Source organism: Centropristis striata, chromosome 13, assembly GCF_030273125.1.
Source record: "Centropristis striata isolate RG_2023a ecotype Rhode Island chromosome 13, C.striata_1.0, whole genome shotgun sequence".
Classification (NCBI taxonomy): Eukaryota; Metazoa; Chordata; class Actinopteri; order Perciformes; family Serranidae; genus Centropristis; species Centropristis striata.
Genome location: NC_081529.1, coordinates 22,867,799 through 22,883,458, shown reverse-complemented (window position 1 = coordinate 22,883,458; position 15,660 = coordinate 22,867,799). Strand labels below are relative to the sequence as shown.

General features: G+C 44.3%; 1 protein-coding gene across 3 annotated transcripts; it reads left to right on the top strand.

Annotated features, from left to right (window-relative positions):
* Positions 1-508: 508 nt before the first annotated feature.
* nr1d1 (nuclear receptor subfamily 1, group d, member 1) lies at positions 509-10,623 on the top strand. 3 transcript variants are annotated; one of them, XM_059347341.1, is made up of 8 exons: positions 509-623; positions 2,297-2,527; positions 3,762-3,850; positions 5,713-5,857; positions 5,996-6,591; positions 7,086-7,283; positions 7,943-8,153; positions 9,720-10,623. In XM_059347341.1, exons 1-8 carry the CDS (start codon positions 575-577, stop codon positions 9,938-9,940), a joined length of 1,740 nt encoding a protein of 579 aa, XP_059203324.1. In that variant the 5' UTR covers positions 509-574; the 3' UTR covers positions 9,941-10,623. The 3 variants fall into 3 exon arrangements, with proteins under 3 accessions (XP_059203324.1, XP_059203323.1, XP_059203322.1); XM_059347340.1 differs by lacking the exon at positions 509-623 and adding an exon at positions 841-1,006 and having other exon boundaries at positions 7,086-7,271; XM_059347339.1 differs by lacking the exon at positions 509-623 and adding an exon at positions 841-1,006.
* Positions 10,624-15,660: the final 5,037 nt, after the last annotated feature.

Genomic DNA, 15,660 nt, shown 5'->3' with positions numbered 1-15,660 from the left:
AAACTGTTATGTGGTTTAATTTATAAAAGTGTGAAATCACTTACTTAAGTTCAGTACTTTATTAAAATGTTCTTAGTTACATTCCAGCAGTGACAGACAGCTCGTCACCTGTCACTCAAACACTAAATTATGCAGAATTTCAAAACTTAAAGAGATAAAAATAAATCACCCTCAGAAGATAGCAGACATTAGAGAATACTTCACTACGTTTTCTTTGTTTTAAGACTCATTTATAATACTTAATGACACATTTTTTTTCCTGTGGTGACTGACCCCAGGATGCTAACATGCTAACTCACTTCCCGCTTTAAGAACTACATTTCCCATGATGCTCCTCTGTGGGCCGCGTCACGTGCTTCAACCATAGGCTTCAACAGGCAGCCGCTGCAGGAGGAGGGCGGGAAGTGTGTCACTGGGACACGAGGCTCTCTCCCCGGTCACGTGGTCCCGTTTTATGCCGCGTGCGGGACGGTGACGTCACCGCCCGGCAGCTGCTCGCTGCGCGCGCTACCTGTTTGAAACACACGAGCAGCAGCTGGTTTTTCTTCTGTGGTGCTCTGAGAAGGAGCTCAGGATGACAACCACGGCCACGAACACAAACAACAACAATAATAACAACAAAGGTAAACAACGCTCATTCAAAATCAGAGCCGGCGTGTGTCTGTGTGTGTCTCTCTATGTGTGTGTCTGTGTCTTTGTGTGTTATATATCGTGTTTTGTAGAATTGTTTGACGGAGTTCGCTGCAGCGGTGAGCGGTGAGCCGCGCGGCTAAGACTCTTCTGCCGCGTCAGGTTTTTGGGTCTGGACCGACTTGTTAACGCGAGCGTCCAGGAAGTGTATGATGAAATACTAGTATGAAAAGACAATTTTATTTACAGCTGAGCAACGAAACAAACTGCAGGAGGCTGGAGCGGCTTGACGAGCGTCAGACGCGCACATGTCTGACGCCTCATCACGGGGACCGGCACCGTGATCGCGGTCTGCTCCGAGGAAGTGGGTCAGTCGGTGGGTCGCTTTGTGTCAGTGTGTATGTGTTTGTGCACATGGAGGGGTGAAGCGGCCATGTGCGCTTTGTTTTCACTCAGCTCCGCCTGCTCTGATTGGCTGCTGGTCTCACTGAGCTCATTACATAATCCTCCTCCTCCTCCTCTTCTTCTGCGTGTCTTTGTCTTTAATCTAGATTTTATTTGTATTTTTTAATAATATTAAAAATGCTATATTATTTGTAATATTTATTTTTTAAATACATTTAACATTTTTCATGCTTCCTCCTGTCATTATAATCTATATTTGTCTTTTACTTATAGTTTCATCAGTTATTTGGCTAAAATGAAATAAGTTAATATTGTTATTTTCAAGTTCTTTAGTTCATAAAGGCATTTAAACCTTCTGATGATGTTTAATAAATCAGCCGTGCAGCGCTGCCACGACAACCAGATACATGTTGTTATGAAATGTTTATTACAGAGGAAGACTTCAGACATCCACCTGATGTCTCCCAGCATCCTCACAAGTCCACCAGTCCTCAGAGTGACATGAATGGAGAGAACGTGAGAGCAGCGTGTGTGTGGAGGACACATGTGGCTCAGAGACACGTGACTACTGACAAACACACGAGCCTCCAGAACCACATGAGGAGGAGGAGAGAGAGGAGGAGGAGGAGAGAAGGAGGAGGAGGGGGAGCAGGAAGAGAAACTCTGTTTGAATCAGAATCTGAAATCAAATCCAGTAAATATAAAATCAGTGTATTGATGCTGTAGGAAGCAAAATAAAAGAAAGAAAAAAAACCTCAAAATAATAAATGTACTTACCCAAAACTACTAACACTAGATCATAATACATGTTTACAATAGGGAAATAACAGGCAACCTTTTTATCATAATTAATTATATAGTATTTTTTTATGCAAAAATGACAGAAAATATTGTTTTCTGGTTCTCTCTCAGAGACTTTCTTGTGGGCTACGTGGTGGTGTCGTGGTTAGAAGGTCGTCCGTTCAATTCTGGCCAGTGGCTCTTCTATGTGGAGTTTGAGGTTCTTCTATGTGGAGTTTGAGGCTCTTCTGATCGGAGTTTGCATGTTCTCCCCATGTCAGCGTGGGTTCTCTCTGGGTCTTCCAGCTTCCTCTCACAGTCCAAAAACATGCACTTAGGTTTATTTGGTGACTCTAAATTGCCCGTAGGATTGAATGAGAGCATGATTGTCTGATTATATGTGTCCTGTCCAGGTGAACCTGCCTCTCACTAATGTCAGGTTAATGAATGAATGTTTTCATGTTTTTCTGTGTCTCTGCAGGAGGTGTGATCTCCTACGTGGCCTCCTGCAGTGGCTCTCCGACCCGGACCAGCCCGCTCTCCATGTTCAGCGAGAACTCCAACTCCCAACCCTGCTTCACCTCCTCCTCCTCCTCCTCCTCCTCCTCCTCCTCTTCAGGCTCGTCAGCAGAGGATGGCTCCTCGCCACGGCGCCAGGACGATGGTGGCTCTCTGAGGGCGTCGCCCAGCAAGTCTGTGGCCAGTCTGAACAGTGAGAACATCTTTATTATATCAGTTCATTCATTGGGAATTCACCGTTCAATAAGTTCCTTCCCCTCATGCTCCTCGTCCAATCATACCTTAGCAACCGTTACTAAGAGAAGAAGGTCCGTCAAGCTTTGAGCTCTGAGGAACAAGGTGAAACGGTCTGACAGCAGCTACCTCAGAGTTCAGAGAGGAGTTCCAGAACTCATAAAACAAAACAAACAGTGAGGGAGACTCGAACTTAATATCTCAGAGATCAACAGACCCACATTTCTGCTTCAAGCTAAGCTGCTAGCTAACATGAGCTTACTAACAATGCTAGCTTTTAGCTGAGATAACCCAAACCGGATTTTACAGCTATGGTTCCTGTCAACTAGTATTCTAACCACTACTAGTGCAGAACTAGTCCAAAAAACTGATGTTAATGACACCGTCTGAAAATTAGCACACTAAGCTAGCTAGCAATGTTGCTAACATTCTATCAACATTAACATTAACTACTGATATAAATTATCATTAAGTGGTGTGAAACTAGAATCTAACTTCTTATATTCAAACGGTATATGCCTCGGGTTCACCAGAGTCGGCTAAAGGAGGCTAGTGCTGTGAATTAGCCTAGCGCTATCGTTTCCATGGATCTCATTCACCTCCTCGCTGTAAAACAATGAGCTGCTGATTGTTTTTGGGTAATAATAAATATCACCGTCATCAACCATCGTTATCAACACACCCGGTTCGGTTCATATTTATTCAGTCCTTCACAATAAGACACAGTCCAGTAAAACACAGATGTAGCCTCAAGCACATGCTACATCAGTCTGTGCTGTGGATGATTTACATCTTATTTTACATGTTTTCTGGAGTGTAGCCTACAAATGAGCTGTCTGTTACTATAGTTGCATACCAATGATAGAGGAACTATCAACAGAAGCAGTTAATGTCCAGCCCTGTGCTGTATCAATGTTGAACATAACGTCCCAACAGTCATTGTGAACCTGTTTTAATCTCTGCAGCCGACCTTGCGGTCTTCCACGGCTGCTGACGACCATAGCAACAGTAACTAAGGGGGCGGAGCTTTTGCGGTCAATTAAATAAATCTATCTATGATTTTTTTTTTTTTATGTATTTATTTCATGAATAATTAAATAAATATATATGATAGTAATTTAATGTATAATATTCATTTCATATTTAATGTTTATTTTGCTAATAATTTAATGTGTGTGTGTATATGTGTGTAGAGCTGAACGGCATGGTGCTGCTGTGTAAAGTTTGTGGAGACGTCGCTTCAGGTTTCCACTACGGAGTCCACGCCTGTGAAGGCTGCAAGGTAACACACACACACACACTTTCCACAATATCCATCCATTTTCCTCTGCTTATCCGGGGCCGGGTCGCGGGGGCAGCAGGGTAAGCAGGGCATTCCAGACGTCCCTCTCCCAGCCACAATGTCCAACTCTTCCTGGACCCCGAGGTGTTCCCAGTCCAGGCGAGCGATATAATCCCTCCACCATGTTCTGGATCTTCCCGAGGCCCTACTACCAGTTGGACCCTGGAACATCTATAAAGGGAGGCGCCTGGGAGGATCCTTAGCAGATGCCCAAACCACCTCAGCTGAAACTCATTTCAGCTACTTGTATCACTACCCAAAGCTCATGACCATAGGGGAGGGTTGGAACATAGGTGGACCGTTAAATCGGGAACTTTGCCTTCTGGCTCAGCTCCTTCTTCACCACAACTGTCTGGTACAACGCCTGCATCACTGCTGATGCCACACCAAACCTCCTGTCCATCTTAGGCTCCGTTCTACCATCAGTCATGAACAAGACCCCGAGATATTTGAACTCCTTCACTTGAGGCAGTACCTCTCTCCCCACCCAGAGGGGGCAGTCCAGCCTTTTCCAGCAGAGAACCATGGCCACAGACTTGGAGTGCTGACTCTCATCTCAACCTCTTCGCACTCGGCTGCAAAACTGCCCCAATGAGTGATGGAGGTCCCGGTCTGATGAAGCCAAAAGAACCACATCATCTGCAAAAAGCAGAGATGCAATTCTAAGGTCACCTAACCGGATCCCTTTCTCCCCCGCCTTGAGATCCTGTCCATGAATACCATGAACAGTATCTGAGACAAGGGGCAGCCCTGGCAGAGGCCAACATCCACTGGGAACGTGTTTGACGTTGTGCCGAGTATGCGGACACAGCTCTCACTTTGGTTATATAGGGACCGGATAGCTCGTAGCAATGAGCCTGGTACCCCATATTCCCGCAGTACCCACCACAAAACCCCCCGAGGGACACAGTCATAAGCCTTCTCCAAGTCCACAAAACACATGTAGACTGGATGAGCAAACTCCCATGACCTTTCCCGGGGAGGCGTAGTAGTGTGATTCCACAGTAATTGGAACACACCCTCCTGTCCCCTTTTCGAAAATGGGAACCACCACCTTGGTCTGCCACTCCACTGGCACTGTCCCAGACCTCCACGCGACACTGAGGAATCGTGTCAACCATGAGAGCCCAACAGTGTCCAGAGCCTTCAGCATCTCAGGGCAAATGTCATCCAACCCTGGCGCCTTGCTTCCCCTGAGTCTTCAGACTCTGCCTCCCCCACAGAGGAAGTGTTGGCTGGATTAAGGAGTTTCTAAAAGCGCTGTTTCCATCGTCCCCAGGTTGGGTCAGCAGGTCTTGAGTCAAGCCCTACTTCCCTTCCTGAGTCGCACAACGGTTTTCCAGAAATTGTCTGAGGCCGACCGAAAGTCCTTCTCCATAGCCTCCCCGAATTCCTTCCATATCAGAGTTTTTGCTTCAGTGACAGCCACAGCAGCAGCCTTTCTGGCCGAATGGTACCTGTCTGCTGCTTCCAGAGACCCCTCGGCCAGCCAAGCCCGAAAGTCCTTCGAGGTGCATTTGTTTATTATGTTTAACACAGAACAACATTAAACTGTCATTATAATTATTATAGCACTGTCTGTCTCTCACCTGTCTGTCTGTCTGTCTGTCTGTCTCTCTCCTGTCTGTCTCTCTCCTGTATGTCTGTCTGTCTCTCACCTGTCTGTCTCTCTCCTGTATGTCTCTCATCTGTCTATCTCTCTCCTGTCTGTCTCTCCATGTCTGTCTCTCTCCTGTCTGTCTCTCACCTGTCTGTCTCTCTCCTGTCTTTCCCTGTCTGTCTCTCTCTCTGTCTGTTTGCAGGGCTTCTTCCGCCGCAGCATCCAGCAGGACCTCCAGTATAAGGTGTGTGTGAGGAATCAGAGTTGCAGCATCCTGAGGACCAACAGGAACCGCTGCCAGCACTGTCGCCTCAAGAAGTGTCTGTCTGTGGGCATGAGCCGGGACGGTGAGCCCCACCTGTCTGTCTGTCTGCACACACACCTGTCTGTCTCTATGCCTGAGGAACATCTAGCTACAAAAAAAGAGTAAAACATCTTCAGTTCTGATCTGTAACATTTCCTGCTCCTCCTGTGCTTCCTCACAGCGGTTCGTTTCGGTCGGATCCCAAAGCGTGAGAAACAGAGGATGTTGGCTGAGATGCAGAGCGCCATGAACAACATGGTGAACGACCAGCTGCAGAACGACTTCCAGCTCGCCCGCCTCTCCTCCTGCTCCTCCTCCTCCTCCTCCTCCTCCTCTCCGTGCCCGGGGGTCACCATCGCCCTGCAGCCCCAACCCTCGGCGCTGCCTCTCGCTCCGTCCCCCCCCTTGGCTCCTGCCTCCTCTTCCTGCTCCTCTTCCCCCCCTCCCAGCCCCGGCATGATCTCCACCATCAGCGCCATCGCCCGTGCTCACCGTGAGACCTTCCTGTATGCTCATGACAAGCTGGCGAGCCCCACTATGCAGAACAACCATGTCCACCGCGATGGGGAGGCAGAGCCCAACCGCTGCTCCAACAGTTACCACGCCAATGGCCTCAACACCATCTATCACCATAACAACAACCAGGGCAACCTCATGCACCACCATCACCAGGGCAACGGGAGGCGGAGCCTGCATCACGGTAACGTGATTGACTCAGACGGGCTGGACGATCACGTGACCCAGAACTGTCCAATGAGGCGGCCGGGGGTCGTCCTGGTAAGATCCAATCAGCTTATATTAGGTTGAAAATTCAGGGATTTTGTTTGAGTGATGAAGTCAATAATTGGCTTCAATGCTAACAATGCTAGCTGTGCTAACAATGCTACCTTTCACATTACTGTTATCAAAAACATGTAAACAGACAGAGGCTAACACCTTGCCTCTGCTGCCAGTCTTGATGATAAGCTAGGCTAACAGTTTACCCCTGCTGCCAGTCTTTGTGTTAAGCTAGGCTAAGAGTTTCCTCTGCTGCCAGTCGTTGTGCTAAGCTTAGGCTATAACTTTCCCCCTGCTGCCAGTCTTAATGCTAAACTAGGCTTACAGTTTCCCCAAACTTCCAGTCTTAATGCTAAGCTAAGCTAACAGTTTCCCCCACCTCTAGTCTTTGAGGTAACCTAGGCCAACAGTTTCCACACAACTTCACATTCATCACACTGTCCTCCTCCATCACTGACCAGACCAACAACACGCTGTCTGACCTCTCCCCTCAGGCCTGTCCCATGAACATGCAACCTCAGGCCGACCCGTATCGGACCCCCCAACAGGTCTGGGAGGACTTCTCGCTCTCCTTCAGCCCCGCCGTCAGGGAGGTGGTGGAGTTCGCCAAACAGATCCCAGGATTCAGTTCTCTGACCCAGAATGACCAGGTGACCCTGCTGAAGGCCGGAACCTTCGAGGTGAATGTCTCGGTTAGTCTAGCTTAGCATTAACATGTGGTCAAACAGTGGAGGGGTTCCTGCTCTGATGAAACGTGACCTTTAGAAGTTTACTCTGGACTCGCCGCTCCCACCGGCTCCAGACTAGGGATGTAACAATTACAGATATGACAATAAACCGCAGTAAAAATATTATTATTATTATTATTGATAAAACCGTGATCAATTACCACAACTGATTATCTTAAAACTAATGGTGATGCTGCTTACTTCCTGGATAAACAGGAGAACTTGAACGCACTGAATGTGAAGAAAAGTATATTTGTCGACATGCCCAAAGTGCAGTTACCTCTTCTGGCCACAAGTTGCCATCTTACACAATTTTCACATTTATTTTTATTTATTTATGGTATTATTTTATTGTTTCTGCCACATTACTTTGTTGAAAATGGTAGTGTATTTAAAAAGTTTTCTTTTTTAAAAATAAAACTTGGTTAAAAGATTTCAGTGTGTGTTCAGTACTTTTTGAATGGATCCAGTGATAGCGTAACAAACATTCTTTATTTATGAAGGAGAGGCAGGTTTATGCTAAGCTAACCTTCTGAACAGAAGTTCTGGGTGCAGCTTGATGGTTGACCCCTAGTGGCCGTTAGAGGAGCTGCAGCTGATTGCCCTCCTCCTCCCGCCTGCAGGTGCTGATGGTGCGCTTCGCGTCGCTCTTTAACGTGGAGGAGCAGACGGTGACCTTTGTGTCCGGCGCCACCTACAGCCTGGAGGAGCTGGGGGACACGGGCCAGGACGGGCTGCTGGGAGCCATGTTCACCTTCAGCCACAGACTGGCAACTCTGGAGCTCAGCGGCCAGGAGCTGGGGCTGTTCACCGCTGTGGTGCTGCTGTCTGCAGGTGAGGGGCGGGGCTGTGAGGGGACCGTGAGGGGCGGGGCTACAAGGGGAAGGGGTCACGAGGGGGAGGGGCTCTGAGGGGCGGGGCAAAACAGACGCTTCACGACTATTTCTGGTTGCTTCCTCTTGTCCTGATTAATAATGACAAATATAACTAGGGTGCGTCGGGGAGCTGGCCGGTCGCCGGCAGGCACTGCAGTGGTGTCAGACATTGAAAATATCTGTAGTATGAGGCTGATTTCTTGTTGTCAGTAGAGGGCGCTATGACTTTGACCACATGTTGGGATAGGGATGTGTTCAGGAATGGACCCCTTGTGAATCATAACAAATTTGGGACAGATTGGACAATGTATGGTGAAGATACAACAACTTCCTGTTTCACAGCATGGATGGTCTCCACGGCAACAGCATGCAATAAAAAGACAAAAGCTTCACGATCAAGCATCATAGAGGGGTTAAGTCTCTGCTGACCTGATTTGAGGTGGATCTGTTCAACCGGTATGGAGCAGGACATCACAGTATAAAACGTGTCACTTCCTGTTGCCAGCAGGAGGCGCTATGACTATGATTCAAAACAGTCCTGCAGATTTCTTCAAGCCGTGATTTTTTTTATCAAACCTGAGAAGTTTGGAAAAGATCTGAACATGTGCAGTGGAGTAACAGCAGATTCTTATGTCATGGCGTTACAATGAATTTCGCTGTGCTGCCAACACCACGCCCCCCAGTCAAAAGTTATCATTCTCACAATGAAGCATCATACACTCCTTAAGGCTGTTCTGACAAAGTGACAATAACTTCTTGAAGCAGGTAGGGGGCGCTGTGACTATAACTCATTATTGTCACAAAGATGTCTTCAGGCCGGGTCTGTGATTATACGTGAGAGGTTTGGACAAGGTTAGACAATGTTCACTCAGGTTTAAAATTACTTCCTCTTTTATGGCAAAAGAGTGAAATGTGAGGCCTCGCCACGGCCGCGCCCTTTGATAAAAAGTTAAAAGGTTCGCAACTTATCTTTGTACATGTCTTATGAGTGGACTGACCAGATTTGAAGCGGAAGAGTTCGTAAAAGTATGACACATGGAAATGTTGGCAAATGGCCAAACAAATCAAAATGGCCGACTTCCTGACTAAATTTTCGGCAATCTTGGAGCTTAGGTAATAATGTAGGGGGTGTTACAGAGACAATTTGCCACGCCCATTCCTGAAACCCATATCAGATCGCAATTTTCACCACCATACAATAGGTCCATCACATCATTATATATATATATAATTAATTAATATTTGACACATTTATAAAAAAAATTATAAATTATTTATCAGGCAGATTCAACTTTTTCTTTTGACGTCATCACTGTTATTCTTCACATTTTTCAGTTGTTCTCACGGAGCTACATATTTTATATATATTTATATTTAATGTAATGTTTTATATATATTTAGAGATTTGAATGTATATCTTATAAATATTTAATAATTTGCAGTGTAAACGAAGCCTCAGTGAGTAAAATGTGAAAAGAATGTTTTTCTCTTTAAAACAAACCTAATGTTGTGTCTCCTCCTGCAGACCGGTCTGGGATCGAGGACGTGGCATCGGTGGAACGGCTGCAGGAGAACCTGATCCGGGCGCTGCGCTCGCTGACCAGCAGGTCGCACGGCATCACCGCCAGCGACCAGCTGAACCTTGACTCGCCACGCTTCACAAAGCTGCTGCTGAAGCTGCCCGACCTGCGTACACTCAGCAGCCTGCACGCCGACAAGCTGCTGTCCTTCAGCATCCACGCCTGATGACCTCACTGATGACCTCACTCATGACTGTGATTTCACGTGGTGCTTTCTTTTTTAAGTGACGTCACTTGATCCTCGTCGAAGTGCTGATGATGTCATCGCTGCTGTTCTGGCTGACGCTTTACAGACTGGCGCGTTGATGATGTCATCAACTGGACTGTTTAGCTCACCGCCAAAATAAAAGTCTGTATCTTGCAGAGCGGCTGCCAGGCAAGTAAAAGGGACAGTATGACATTAATAAAGTGGTTCAGCAGCTGTTAGCCTAGCTTAGCACGAGCAACCCATTAACATGAATAACACTTAAATTCTTGCTGTTTTAGTTTTATTGGGCTAACAGTTTCCCCCTGCTGCCAGTCTTAATGCTAAGCTAGGCTAACAGTTTCCCCCTGCTGCCAGTCCTAATGCAAAGCTAGGCTAACAGTGGAAACATCCAGAACTTCCAGACGTTGTGATTTGACGCCGTCTGAACTTTGTCGTCCTGCTGAACATTTGTTTCTGACCAATAGAACGACGGGACGGCTGTGAAGGACAGCTCCACAGACCAATGAAACGGAGGGATTCTCAGCTGATCTTCTGAACAAAAAAAATAAACTTGTAAATAAAAACTAAGAATCCACTGAAGCTTGAGGCGTCTGAAGAACAGTTTGACACATAAAGATATATTAAACATATTTTTGGTTGGCTTTTTATTATGAATATTTGCCTGAACAGATTCTGTTTGAAACAAAAGCTTCTAATGGACTCAAGATATTCTGATGTTTGTATTTAAATCCATTTCCTGTTCAAAAGATATTATACAAACTGTCTCTTTGTCTCACTTCAACCACAATGTATCAAATAATCATGTCTACAGAATTACTTTTCTATAAAATAACATCTTTGAAATGTCTATACAATCATTTCTAGTCATTTCATAGTGTCTATGAATAAGGATATAAATAAAACAATGACTATGAAATGTGACAATATAAAATTAGTCTTTCCTTTTTATAAATTTATATAAAATACTCATGTCTTTAAAATGATATATAAAAAGAATGTTTTTTTTTAAATAATATCCTTCAAATAATTATTTACTGAGATATAAAAACATCTTAAAATAATCTCTAGAAAATATAAATACCAATAAAAATCAATAACATTCTGTCTCTAATGTGGGGGTATCTGGTTGCAGATACAAATTGCCTCCAGCCGGGAGCACCCAGAGATGTACGGGGTGTCTGCTTATTTAGAACAATTTTGCTATCAGAAATTGACTAAATAAATATTCATTCTTTAAATAAATTAAAGTTACTGTCGGGGCACCACCTCTTTACTTAGAAAGAGGAAAGATGGCAAATCATAGTAAATCAGTCTCATAAAGTTAACAAATTATCAATTTGGAACATTGATTAATAATTTACTGAATAATTATAATCAAATTACCATATTAATATTTAGTATTGGTTGAAGGCATTAGAAGTTCTTCTCATAGCAGAGGTTTTATGGAATCACTCATTCATGTGCAACATTAAAAGGGGCAGCGTATTAATCCAAAAAGATGTTTATTCTAAAACAAAGCAAAGCAAACAAAACACACAATAACTAAACTAAAAGACTATTTACAGTGGAAGTGTGGGAGGGAGAAATGTGGATAACAAAATGGGAGCCCTTTGTTCTTGGGAGAACAATAGACCATGCGGCCTTGAAAGTCTATGGCTGTATCGCAAAGTCAAGGATCCTTCCTCGGTGGGATCCTTCCTTCAGAGTCGGGTCCTCCAGAGACGAGGCCAGAGTCCTTTTCACTGTAATACCGCACAAATGGACCAGCCTTCCGAGTGTGCAGGTGTGCGTCATTGTACGTACTGTTTAAATTCAGAGCTGCAGTTTAATAGTTTATTTATTTATAAATAACAATAAATGATTATAGCGGACTGTCGGTTCCTGTTAATACAATAAACAAATGTATAATTTTCTGAATGGCATAGCTATATATACTTTGCATATAGTACATCATCATCTGACGCATATAAATTGATTAACAATAACTTTAGCGACTGAGACGGCATTCATTAACTTGACCGGCAATGTATCAAAATTATGTTTTTTTAGCTAAATATTCTGGCATTTGTTTATGTATATGTTTTTGCTTGACTTTGAACACACGTTTTATAAGTTATGTGATAGCATTCAGTGTAAACTGAAAATACTTATATATTTAAATGCATATTGCGCCACCGGCGTCGCTGTTTCTACGCTCGCCCTTTTGAAATCTCCCGGTAGACCGCTGTGTGCAATGCATTTTGGGTAGTCGGAGCGCATGGAGGATACACACATGCATCCTTGGAATTTGGGCAAAAGAAGGACTCTGTGACTGTGAGGATCCTGGACATTGGGACAGACTTTCAGCGGATGTCGATGACATAGTATCCTTCAAATTCAGCCGTTTGAGGATCCTTCCTTGACATTGGGATACAGCTTATGTGTTTGTAGGAAGCCAAAATAAAGTATATTTTATGTGAATTAGTGTGTGAGCAAATCAAACGAGTTAGAGTGAATTTACATGTACAACTTAAAGTCTGTAGAGCAAGTTTAATCATATAACTACAAATGATGTGGTTACACAAAATATAACAAAAATACTTAACAAACACACAACAGATTAACACCATTGATTAAAGTTTAACAAACTTTTTCTTGCTTGCTCTAACTGCCCAGTACTGTACCACAGAGTCCCGAGTGGAAAAAGGGGGGAAGCAGAAATCCTTTTGAAGAAGAATCAGCTCCTAGTTGGGTTTCGGTGTGCTCAGAGTCATCCGTTGTTGTTGGCTCCAAAAGCTTGGTTAAGGTCTCTGTGATTATATCCAGTATAGATCACAGGCAGGAAACTTAGAAGCGTAGTGGTGGGCCCAAGCTTAGTTTGGGGCCTTGCGGGCCTTCCCCAAGCTGGAGAGGGAGTGAAATTGTCTGATCTATCCCCTTGGAAGATCAGACCAGGACAGCAGCCATGCTGTTCCTCTGAGGGAGATGAGATGAAGAGAGTGAGGGGATGGCTGCAGAAGACTTTTGTATCTCTACCTGGGATTTGTACTTCCTGGTAGAACCAGCCAATGAGGCGCCTTAGGTATATGCAGATGGCCGTGGCCATGGTGATGGTCGTTTGTCTTTGTTTCAAGGGGAACAAAGAAACACCTTCCTTTTGGAAGCATGAAATCAAGAAATTACTGACAATTCTCAATGCATTCAGTCCATAAATCCAAATGAAACTTGTGGGATACCTGTGACCCCTACACTAACTATAAAATGATCTGATTGCAGCAGATATAAACACACTGCTCAAAAAAATAAAGGGGACTTCCGGGGCGACACGGAGCAAGATGGCAGCATAGAGTAGAGCTCCTGAGTCGATTAGACAATAATTCCCCCCCAAACTACGAAAACAATGAGTCTAATGCCTCCTGTTTTTTTGTGTTAAGGTCAAAGACTATCTGTTGGTTGGGTAAGTTCATAGAACCACCAAAACTGTCCTGATAATAAATACCCCACCCTCTTTTTCTTTTTCTTTTTTAAGGAGGACTCAAAATGTGTAATTTTAAGACTACCCTCTCTCTCCCACAAATAAGACTTCTCTAATGTTTATGTTTACATGTGAATCGACTGGAAGAGCTAGTAGGTTAGTAACTGTTGGACTTATCTAGTCGGACTAGGGGGGGCCTTTTGTTCAGGAAAAGTTATCCCCCACTCCCGCCAACAGGGAGACAGGGCCTATGGGGAATGAGGCCCTTTTCTGCTGGGGAGTTCAGTTTTTGTCTTCGTTCATATCTTGTTCATGAGAAAACGTTGGTTGATAACATTACAGTGGAGGGACTAGGCACTATTTTAAGGGATATGATCAATGCAGCATACTGGTAGTGATATAACGGTGGTGTCTCTGAATATCAATGGCTTAAACAATATCAAAAAAAGAAATAAAGTTTTAGCTAAGTTTAGAAGAGAGAAAATGCAGGTTATCTTCCTTCAAGAAACCCACCTATCACAAGAGGAACATGTAAAGTTTAAAAAGTTGGGCTACAAGAACTCATTTTCCAGTTCCTTTGGGCATACTCACAAGAGGGGCGTGATGATACTGATTTCTAATACAGTAAACTTCGAATTGACCAAAGAAATGAGTGACAAGAAGGGAAGATATATTATGATAAAAGGGAAATTAGAAAACCAATTGGTGACAATGTTCAATGTGTATGCTCCTCCTGAAAGCGGGAAAGCATTTTATAGAAAAGTTTTTGATCTTATGAATATGGAAACCTAACCGTGTGTTCAGACCGGACGCGTAGCGAATATTCGCGTCGCGTTACTCGCGCGAATTGATACGCGCGAGAATTGAATTTAATTCGCGTCACTCGCGCGAGTAACGCGACGCGAATTTTCGCCCAAGAGACTATTTAGCGCCAAATAATTGCCTCCATTTCATTCGGTCATCCAACCATGGCTGACATTACAAGCATAGCGTCCCTGTACCTGCTCTGCCGTCGTGTCTGGGTGAGTGACATCATCCGGAGGCGCACTCAGCACGGAGAGAGGACCGCAGAGTACTTCCACCTTTTTCCCTCCTGCCGACCCACTCCTCCTTCCTTCCTCTTTTCTCCTCTCTCTCATGTATGTATCTCGGACACTGTCGTCCAGAATCTCAACGCTGATAGGCTGTCCCGACACAGCGTCACGCGAATATTTCGCCAAAGTTGAATTTATTGAACTCACGCGAATTCGCGTTGTTTCATTCGCGCCGCGAAATTCGCGTCAATCGCGGCATTCGTGTCGCGCGAAACCCGCGATTCGCGCCGCCGGCAAAAATTCGCGTCTATTCGCGTGTTTGCATTGACTTTGTATGTAATCTTGTCGCGCGAAATATTCGCTACGCGTCCGGTCTGAACGCACCGTAAGGGACATTAGTGTGTGGTGGGGATTTTAATGTGGTACTGAATTACGGGTTAGACACTACAAGTACGAAGAGAAACAAAAAACAAATGAATAGGTATATGAATACAATGATGTCAGAAATGGATGTACAGGATGTATGGCGAGAACTTCACCCACTTGACCGGGATTATACCCACTATTCAGCTGCACATGCCATGTACTCCAGAATTGACTATTTTTTAATGAGTAAAGGAGACATACACAAAGTGAGGGAGTGCAAGATAGGAGTGGCTGATGTGTCAGACCATAGCGCAATTTACTTAGAAATTCATTTGAACAATAGGAGGAAAAATACAGTATGGAGACTCAATGAAGGTATATTGAATAGTAAGAGACTGGTTAGAGAAATAAAAGGGGAAATAACTAGATACCGGGGGGAAAATGATAACGGGGAAGTTGACCCAACAATCTTATGGGATGCCCTTAAGGCAGTGATTAGAGGGAGGCTGATTTCTCACACAGCATTTTTAAAGAGAGTCAGACTAGAAACATATCAGAAACAAACTGAGAAATTAAAAGAACTGGAACAGCAACACAAGCAATTAAAAGATTCAGACATACTCAATCAGATTAAAGAAGTTAGGGAAAAAATAGATGATATATTGTTGGAAGAGGTAGAAAGGAAAGCAAGGTTTATAAAACAGACTTACTATGAGGGAGGATCTAAAGCTACTAAAGTGTTGGCTCGACGCTTAAGGAAACAACAAACAATAACTAATATTTATAAAATAAGGGACCCTGCGACCAATAAAACTCTGTATGAA

Excerpts from the sequence above, each read along its gene's own strand:
- nr1d1 (XM_059347339.1), top strand. The coding sequence starts at position 856 with ATGAAAAGACAATTTTATTTACAGCTGAGCAACGAAACAAACTGCAGG. Across the intron at positions 2,528-3,761 it reads GTCTGTGGCCAGTCTGAACA|AGCTGAACGGCATGGTGCTG; the intron begins GTGAGAACATCT and ends ATATGTGTGTAG. Across the intron at positions 7,284-7,942 it reads CCTTCGAGGTGAATGTCTCG|GTGCTGATGGTGCGCTTCGC; the intron begins GTTAGTCTAGCT and ends TCCCGCCTGCAG.